The 10,136-nt window shown below is 42.0% G+C and overlaps 1 protein-coding gene across 1 annotated transcript; it reads right to left on the minus strand.

The window, feature by feature from the left end:
- Positions 1–2,455: 2,455 nt before the first annotated feature.
- Positions 2,456–2,671, minus strand: LOC147790241 (uncharacterized; the record flags this gene model as incomplete). The annotated part of the gene is made up of 1 exon (XM_087128645.1): positions 2,456–2,671. A coding segment is annotated over one exon (216 nt), but the record flags the coding sequence as incomplete, so codon positions are not given.
- Between the last annotated feature and the right edge of the window lie 7,465 nt (positions 2,672–10,136).

Genomic DNA, 10,136 nt, shown 5'->3' on the forward strand with positions numbered 1-10,136 from the left:
ATGGTTTTGGATGGGGATGGACAGAAAGTTGAAGTCTTTTTACAAGGAAGCTGCTTACCACATTTGGGCAACTTCCACTATCAATCACCAAGTTGCATGGTTCTTTGACCAAACATCTTGTGTGGAACAAGTTTTCCCTTTGATCTTCAAATTTCTCTTCCTTGATTTGATCATTGAGTACCCTTCTTGTGATCAAAGATATGGAATTACCTTCTTCAACATACTCATCATCATATGCTGCGATTTCTTCCACAAGCTGTGAATCATGATCTTCACATTCATCATCTAAATCAAGTATACCATTCCTTATCACCATAACTTTTTTATTAGCACACTCTTTGCTCATGTGTCCAAACCCTTTGCACTTCGAACATTGAATAGAACTAGACTTCTCCTTTACCGTCTTTGAAGCTTCATTCTTTTTACCAATGGAACTCTCAGCCTCCACTCTTTTAGCAGCCACAAACTTTTCTTTTGGTGACATTGATTCATTTCTATTCACAAAACTATCCTTGTTCCAAGTTTTAGAATTTGAAAAGGTGTTAGTAGTTTGTGATGTGTACCTTTTTGAATGCTCTTTTTCTTCCTTCAATTGGTCTTCAATTTTGAGAGCATGATGATACATATCTTCCAGATATGGTGGTGGATTTCTGTCAACAAGATGAGCAATTTCTCGATTCAAACCTCCAAGGAATCTAGACATGGTATCTTCTTCTTATTCTCTAAAATTTGCTCTTTCCATCTCTTGATAATATTCCGCTACACTTTTTGTTCCTTGCCTCAAACCTTGCAATTTAGTTTTCAAATTTCTTTGATAATGTTTTGGAACATACCTTTTTCTCATGGCTTCTTTAAGTTCTTCCCATGTCTCTATTGGATTCTCCTCTTTTCTTCTTCTCTCGGATTTGAGATGTTGGTACCAATCACCAGCATGATTGGTAAATTCGGCAATAGCAAGTCTCATCTTCATATTTTCACTATAGGTGTTGCAATCAAACACATGCTCTATCTTTCTTTCCCACTGCAAGTATGCCTCAGAATCTGCCGTTCCACAAAATGGTGAGATTTTGAGTTTAACTCCTCCATCTCTATCTTCATGTACTCTTTCCATCCTTCTAGGTTGCATAATAGTTGCATGGTTATTTCTTCCTCTCCATCTTCCTTCAACAACTTGTTTTTCTTGTACTACTATATCTTCATCATCTTCTAATGTTCGTTCTTGTCTTTGTTGTTGCGCCCTTCTTTCTTGTCTATCTTCCATCATCATTTGCATCATACCTTGAATTGCTTGAAGAATGGTTGTATTAAGATCTGGTACTGGTGGTACTCCTTCTCCATTATGTGACATTTTGTTATCAAGGGGCCTCTCCACACTTCTCACAAAAATTTCACTCAGGGACACCGTGTTTAACACTCAAAGGTGGGCTTTTGGTACTAGGTTAAGAATGTAAAGGCTGGCTTTTTTTATTCTTTTTTTCGAGAATCTAAGAGAGACAAAAAATTGATAGAAAAAAAATAACAATAAAAATATTTCGCCTCTAGAGCGGCCAAAGAACGTCGACCAAATGCTCTGATACCAAATGATAAGCGCCTACAATGCTGGAATTTGCAAAGCTAGAGGTCCTTCTAGAATCCTTGCATAACGCTCACAGAGAAAGCTAACTTAACGGATTGATTCCAACCAAGAGCTGGTTAGAAGATGAATGACTCTTAGATCGAACTTGGAATCTATGATGGTCACTCTTAGATACCAAGACAATTCACTCCAGAATTAGCTTGTTCAAAACTAATTCAATGAATCGGTTTAAACATCAAACCTAAAGCAAGATTTGAAAAAGAATAACACCAAAAGGGTATCAAGAAAACACAAAGGTTTTTTCTGTATTCAACCAAAATCCCTCAAACATGAGTATTACATGCCTTTAAATAGGTCTAAAAGGTAACCCTAACATAATATGGTTCAGCCACCAATCACTAATAAATGCTAATAAATGCTATTAAATACAAATTGAAGAATATAAGGCAATTCATACCAACTTTTAATAAATGCTATTAAATATAAATTGAAGAAAATAAGGCATTAATAATTTCCTTAATTGGTAATTCAACTACCAAAGGCAAGTCTTCTAATTACTTTCCAATATCAGCCACTCCATTATCTTCTTGATTTGATATGCTAATGCTATAAAGATTTTTGGGCTCAAAAGTCTTTGTTTCAACCGGTACACTAGCTAGCTTTTGAAGATGCAATGTATAGGCCTCTTGAATCTTCTTAACCTTGCTTCTTGTAATCGGTCCTTCGGGTATATGCACGTGATCAGTTGTTGGATTCATATCAGAACCGGACTTTTGACGGGCCAGCCCTTTTTTATGCGCCGCTTTACCCTGAAAGTCAAATGAGCTTTGCTCCTCTGGGCTCTCCGAGCTCCCGTGGTTCGCGAGAAGTAAAAAGGACTCATCCTTTGTTGCATCTGGCATGAGATGATAAAGAGAGAGCTTCGTCTATCGATGAACAGCGGATTGACAGAACTCTTGGCATTGCTTTGTTTTTCTCTCCTTTCCTATCAGCGAGTTCCAATCCTTTTGTTCGAAATTTCTTCGTTCGTATCGAACCGCTTGCAGAATCAAATCCTGTTTCACAAGATCCTATATCAGCTATACATCCTCCTTGTATTTATGCCGGAGACATCGCCAGTGCTATGGGTTTTGGCTTATGTGGATCAAAAATGATGAATGGGATTGTGGCACTTCACTCCCCGCCAATGCGTAAGGATGCCCCCGAAAAGAATGGAACGCTGCTTCGCTCTGCTGGATGCGTTGGATCCCGTATAAGAAGCGAGCTTTTTACCCTCAAATTCAAAGATGTGGGCGCAAAATGCTATCCTGCTCTATTGGTGCGTAGCAATAGAAGCCTGCTCATGCTGCTTCGGCGGCGCTTTTTCGCCTTCTCTTCCCTCTGGTCGGGAGGGCTAGTGGACACGGGGAGGGAGCTGGCGAAGCGTGTCGTTCGTAATGCAAAGAAAGAGACCACTACTTCGCTTCTTTCTTGGACTGCCGGCGCGAACACAGTGGTCTCTGACCAGGACCAGGAACCCATTCGAATTTGGATCTTGATATGTCGGTGCTTTTTAACCGTAGGCATCTTGCCAGGAAGTTGGTGGGCTCATCATGAATTAGGTCGGGGTGGCTGGTGGTTTCGGGATCCCGTTGAAAATGCTTCTTTTATGCCTCGGGTATTAGCCACAGCTCGTATTCATTCAGTCATTTTACCCATTCTTCATTCTTGGACCTCGTTTCTGAATATTGTGACTTTTCCATGCTGTGTCTCAGGAACCTTTTCAATACGGTCCGGATTGCTAGCTCCCGTTCATAGTTTTGCTACAGATGATACACGAGGAGGATTTTTATGGTGGTTCTTCCTTCTAATGACCGGCATATCAATGATTCTTTTCTACCAGATGAAGCAGCAGGCATCGGTACGTAGAACCTATCAAAAAGAGATGGTTGTGGCCCGAAGTACTCTTGTGCACCTACGGCACTCGGCTCTCGCGCAACCCCGCCCCCTTATGTTATGGAAGAATTGAACGGATTGCAGGGCAGGTTATTCAGAGCCAGCAATTGGTTGCCGGATTTCGTCCCGCAACTAGAAGAAGATCGCATCGGGGGTCAGAGTGGCGTGGTTGAATGTAGAGCAGTCCGTTCGCGTTTGATCAGTCTGTCTATTCTTTTTTTCTTCGGAAGATGGTCAAGGTAGCTAAGCCACTGCACTAGATGCGCATGTAGTCGTAGTAGTCGGCTCAGAATGCCTCTGTACTAAAAGACTACTTCGGAGGGGTCTTTGCTCTGCCAGACGAGTATACCATTGATTCTTTTGTTTTCTCGGTTTCGAATAGTATATGAGTGGAGCGAGAGCGACTAGAGTTTACTTCAGGAATATAGGTTTTTGATGTAGTTGCTTACGTTTTTGCTTTTTTCATCGAGATTGGGTCGGTATTCAGCCTCAGTACAAGATCGAAAAGAATGAATAGCATTACAAGTGAGATGTCCAAGATAAAAGGAAGGGAAGAATCGACGAGCTTTTTAAGCCCCAACAGAATCCATGGAATGAATCTATCTAAATCCATGAAAAGGTCTATTCTATCTGTATAGATAGGGGACAGAGAGCTTGACTTTAAGATAGCTCGGCAACTCCTCTTTCCGAAGAAGAGTGAGACCCCTTTCCCTTACTTATTCAGGCCTTTAGGTGAGCTTGCGAATAAGTAAGTAAGCACAACTCAACTGGGATTGCCCAGGCGGGGTTGCTCTGACTCGGCCCTGAGAAGCGCAACACTCCAGTAATTGAGACTTTTGTAGGTTTATGGGCAAAGAAAGCGTACCTTGTTTGATAAGCTCCCTTGGCGTTTCACTTCTGATGTTCTGCCTTGATGAGTGGGAGAGGTAGCCGAATTAGGATCTAATGGCATGGACACAGCGCAGGAAATTTACGAAAGAAAGAAGGAGGAAAACAAACCCTTTCAGTTGCTCTCTACACGGTGACTGGCCTTTTGGGTGTTACCTTATCATATATATTTGCCGTAGAGGTTCATTTTCCTCACTCAGAGTAAACGAGAAAGAGAGGAGGGCACAAAATTTCCGATTACAAGCCAAGCGAGAAAGAACATCGTCATCTAATCTAATTGCTCCTGAACTCGTCCCTGAGCCTGAGGCCCCCCTTGTGATAGATTGGAAAAAAGAAAGAAGGTTTACGTTTCATTCAACCAACTATCTTTTTGAAATAGTTCACAGTGCTCATTCTATAGATACTGGAAAAGCCAAAGAGAATGAAATTGAATCTTAGTCAATTGAAATTGAAGAACCACATCCCGACCCAGCCACAAATCCCGAACTTTTTGGCTTCGACCTGCCCGCATCGTATTCCGCAGAGACTTTGCGCTTAAAGGCTGATATCATTCTGGAGTCGTATTTGGATTCCCTTACTCATGAGCGATACACCTGGTTAGACGTAACACAAAGTCTTGCTCGGTCAGCTCCGGGGATATAGAGTAACTCGAGATGAAAGCAGTATGCTACTCGACCAGTTGCCATAATCCGGGCAGTGAAAACGGTATTCAAGCCTTGGAGCTCTTAATGTCATCAGTGGCAGGATAGGAGAGGGGTGAATTGCTTCGAGAAAGAGAAAGATAGGAAAGATGCCAAGTCAAGCCATGTACTACTATCGGCCATACAATGATGGCATTGTGGATCTCATTCGTATTCCAGTTTTTTGGACTTAGATGTGTTTCATTCCTTAGGGAGTGAGAGGGCTAAGGCGAAAGGGTTGGTTGCCCCTTACGCGCTTTTGTTAGGAGGAGTTCATGTAGTCGGATGGAAGGGAAGCGCATATCGGAAAGGAATCGGGCATCTATGGAAAGAATCCACCTTCTGCCTTGTCTAGTAAGCTGCCATTATATTGAATGAAGAAGAAAATCGACAAATAGGGAATCAATCACTTGGGGTATGAATAAGATCAGCAGGAAAAACAATGCATAGGGCTTCGGCAGTCTTGCAGAAAAAAGAGCTTTTGTCTTCTTCAGTTAGTACAAATTAGGTCGATATCGACAATCCAGTTTCCCAGGAAGGAGGCCTAGAAAAGGTCAACAGAGAAATCACAAAATACCTGCTTTTGACGCTACGGCCGACCCGGGATGCTACTCACGAGCTGGTCAGGGACAGGTTCTGGTCACTCTTTTGATGTCATGCCATTGTGGTGGCACGGGAACCACTGAATGGGGGCGGTTTGAATCTCATCGCTGGTGTGTGGAATACAAGTGTATCCAAGCACAGCGCAGCCAAGAGGGTCCAAGATTGCTTCGTCGAATGGGCTGGCCTTTTATTAGCAGTAGAATGTTGGGTTAGCTCTGCCTTGTTGTGATAGGGGGGTGAGAGGAATTGATGAAGAAATGTCTTAGTTGGGGGATCCGGTCAGTCAAAAAAGAGGATAACAAAAAAAGGTGTATCTGGTCTGGTGTAGCTAATGTGACTTTCTTGATCTATAGTTACTCTTCTTTCTCTCTCTTGAGCAATGCTCCGGCTTCCCTCACTCAAAAGATCCGCCATTGTGACACAGGTGTATCGAGGAGGTAGGCTGTAGATTGAATATAGAAGGAAGGGCTCGTATTTGACAGATTTCGAGCAACCCCCAACCTTTGAGAAGGCCACTCCTCTCTCTTCCGGCTTGTTGTGACCTGACCACTTTCATGCTTCGAATGAGAAGTAGAAGTTGCGCTTTCGATCTTGTTCTCAGCTCCGGGTCTGGTTAGGCGAGGCTCTTGACTTTACAGGGTGGTTCCCGGTTCAGGAATTCGTGGTTGGCTGACTTTTCTTTCTTTGGTTACAGTTCATGCCCACTCGTAATGAACCCCCGCCCGCCCCGACGTGGAGTCGCAACTCCTCCTGTAGAAACCTCCTTGATAAGATAAGGAATCAATACAAGGGGAATAAGATTCGGATTACCTTGTTGATCGAATATCTCAAGACAAGAACATTGTTTGAGATTCGAATCACTCCAGAAGCAAGATCGATCATGTCTAGCTTCAATGATTCTTGTTGATCAAATATCCCAAACATTTGTTTGAGATTCGAATCACTCCACAAGCAAGATTGATCATGTCGAGCTTGAATGATTCTACATGCAATCTAAACTACATAGAATTGCAAAGAAACTTAGGCATTGGCTAAAGAAGAGCACAAATGCTTCTTTCTATATTTTCCAAGTCTACCTTACAAATACAACATACATGGCTTTATATAGCCTAAAAAATGAAACTACTAAAGGTATTCCAAGAGTTGTAACATTCCTACTTTATGACCATAATTAGCCATTATGTAAATGTAACCGAAATTAAATAACAAGTCTTAAAATACAATAACTCTAAATTACTCTAAATTGTAACCCACCAAAAATTTACAACAATCAAACTTCATTCTTCTTCAATGTAGCATGAATTGAAACATCTTTTTGATAATTTTGACAACCTTTTCTTCACATCTTCATTGAAGTATATTGTATGATTGATGTCTCTTGGTTCATATCACTCCTTCAACTGATTCAAGTGATTCAGTCAATAGGAAAGATGCCTCTCCTGCAGGCCGAAACATTGATTTTGTCTCGATGCGATTCTCCCCAAAAGAGTGAGCGCTCACCCTTATTATGGGGCGCACCCCCCTTTTTCTTATTAGTCAGATAGGTCAATCTCACCTTTTGGAAATCTCTCATAAGGGGAAGTGGTAGTATAGGTTTTTTTGAAGATCTCTCCCTTCTCCATTATTCTAATCATTGAATTAGGTAGGACCTGTGAATTTCCCCCCGGTTGTTGATGTAGTTGGATCTTCTATTTTGCCGGAATTCGTTGATGAGTAGCGTTCTTCTTTCTTACTTCCGTGATTTCGTGGAGAGAAGGAAAAAGAGCAATGGATGGGATTGGATTCAATCCACCTGGCCATTTCTGCCCATTCAATTCTAGACAAAGATGTCTCAAATAAATAAGGGCGAAACCTGTCAGCCCGCTCAGAGTTTGCAGGCAGAACCGTTGTTGCCTGATGAAGCTAGTTGGTTTTTAGTGTTCGGTGGCGTTCGGCACAGGGGAGAACATCCGAGCTGTGGAATGAACACGAAAGGGAACGAGGACTAAAGTGCTCTCTGAACGTGAAAGTGGTTTTCCTGCTGGGAAAATCTTCCTCTGGAGCAGCCGCGACACGAAGTTCCCTTACCCTTCCACTTTACCTTTCTTCCCCTGTTTCTGCAAGCGGACACTTTTCTGCTGTCCTTAATAGAACCGATCTGATTCTCTGAACAATCGAAGCGACAAAGGAGAGGCCCAGAATCGAATCTGAAACTTCCAGCAGAGGGAGAAATTGTCGCCGGTCGAGAGAGAAGTCTCGTCAGCCGCTATGGTCTGGGCTCTCACTCAGCAAGTAAGCAGCAAGATTCTCTCTTGGCAAAAGAAAGTGAAAGACCTCCTCACTCAGTTCATATCTTTAAGCAAAGAAGAAAGATTGGGGGAAAAAGATTCACAGAATTAGGGTAGGGTTCCTAATCCAATCCTAAATTGCATCAAAGTGAAAAAGTCTTTGCCGCATCAATGAGAGAGAGACAAATTCCCCAATAACCGCGTTTGCCGTTAAAAGTCAAGAACCGGTGTGAAGAAAAAGATTACTGGAGCTTGTAGTTGGTTGCTCTTAGCTGGTCGGGTTGCCGGCCCCACCAAGAGGATCCGCCCAGACGTAGAGTCCCCGCTCCTAATCACAAAGGGAATTTGGACAGGAATTTGAGAGAAGAAAGAGCTCTTGCCTCGGAATATTCGTAAAGAGGCCAGGCAGGGCACCGAAATGGGGGCGTAGAGTCGATTCCCCCATGAAAGTGGAACATCTGGAATTGCCAAATCTCTCTTGCTTGATCGACCCCTTTCCTTTCAAGAGGATTCATCCAAGACTAAGGATCTCGTCGAACCGGCTTCTATTTCGCCAAATAATGAAAAATGACTTTTCAAATGACTGAGTTTTTGACAAGGGAATGGCTGTCCCCTTGGTCCTTCCCGAACTGTCCTAGCTATTTTTCTTCTTAGGGCTCCTTCGATCAAAAGTCTCTCTTCTTTTTCATTCCCATTTACATTAAGAATTCATACTATGATTCGCATTTCGAACAGGCATGAATATAGCGTCTATAGCGTCTATAGGATAACTTGCGTCTTGCAAATTCTTTGGCGTTTGTATACGCGCGATTCCTCTCGATCTTTCATTCAATACACAAATGAATTGGCTGCGTTAGGTTAGCTATATGCTGTGTATGTATTATCAACCGATTTCCACAGAAGGTGGTAAGATGATGTCTGGAGCAGTTACGCATCTATCCAGCCAGAGCCAGGACCCTTGACACAAATAGCCGCATCACGAGTTCCATACGGATAGATTACTTCTCAATCAATACAATTTCTTGTAAATTCATTCGTCTTTCATGTACGGATTCTTGAATACCAACTATGGTAGAGTCTGAATGTGGGTTTTTTTCTGATTTGGATACCCTACCCTCTATTTCTCCAAGCAAAGCTTTTCGCATCGCAATGCCCATAGTATCCGCTTGCCCCTTCCTTAATAAGTGGAGACAGAATAAAACCTCCATAATCAAGACGCTTACTGTCTGGATTCAACACACTTCCACTTTAGTGTCTGAGTCGATACTCCTCTGATTTTCTCTCGAACCATAGTAATCCTTTTTGATCAAATCATTGAATTATATCTTTTTCTTTCAACTTCTCTTCAATGAGGGAGGGGTTACATTACATCCCGTTTGAAACTAAAGAGTATACCGCTTTTCTACGAATAGCTCTTAACGCTGCATCTCTTTCGAGACCAGGGCCTTTTATCATGACTTCTGCTCGTTGCATACCTTGATCTGCTCCTGCCCGACTAGCATTTCGAGCTGTGGTTTGAGCAGCAAATGGTGTCCCTCTTCTTGTCTTGGCCCTTTGAATCCACAAGTACCAGCGTAGGACCAAGGAATTCCCTGCCCCCGTACATCTGTAACAATCACAATTGTATTGTTTAAACTTGCTTTCATATGAATAAGGCCATTTCCCTTTGTTATTTTACGCGTACTTTGTCCATGAGCTAATACGTCCATTTCTCTGTGAACCTATTCTTGCTATGGGTTTTGCCTTTCTCATCTCATAAATTGATTGAAGTGAGAGATATATGGATATACCCATTTCATGTCAAACCGGATCCTTTCATTTCTTTTTATGTGTATATCGTGGGTGGGCTTTACTTTAGGGGTCCTTTTTTGATCAATATTCTCCTTGTCTTTGTTTATGTCTCGGATTGGAACAAATTAGCCGAATGGAGGCCCTTACATATTTGTCATTCCTTATTCCGAATTCCCTTAAGAAAATACTTGCTTGAGTATCCCCGCAAAAAAGAATATTGCAAGTCAAATACTTACTTCACCTAATCATTCGAATCTTTGTTTCGTAGTCTATAAATTATACGCCCTCTGGTTCTAGTTGAATCCTAACACCTTACTTACTTACTCCAACTTTGACTCTATATGACCTTGTATATGTATCAAACTATGTCGAATCCTTCCTGAAACGTAACCTAGA

The sequence above is a fragment of the Cucurbita pepo genome, chromosome 11 (genome assembly GCF_057944985.1).
Source record: "Cucurbita pepo subsp. pepo isolate OVF chromosome 11, ASM5794498v1, whole genome shotgun sequence".
Taxonomy (NCBI): domain Eukaryota; kingdom Viridiplantae; phylum Streptophyta; class Magnoliopsida; order Cucurbitales; family Cucurbitaceae; genus Cucurbita; species Cucurbita pepo.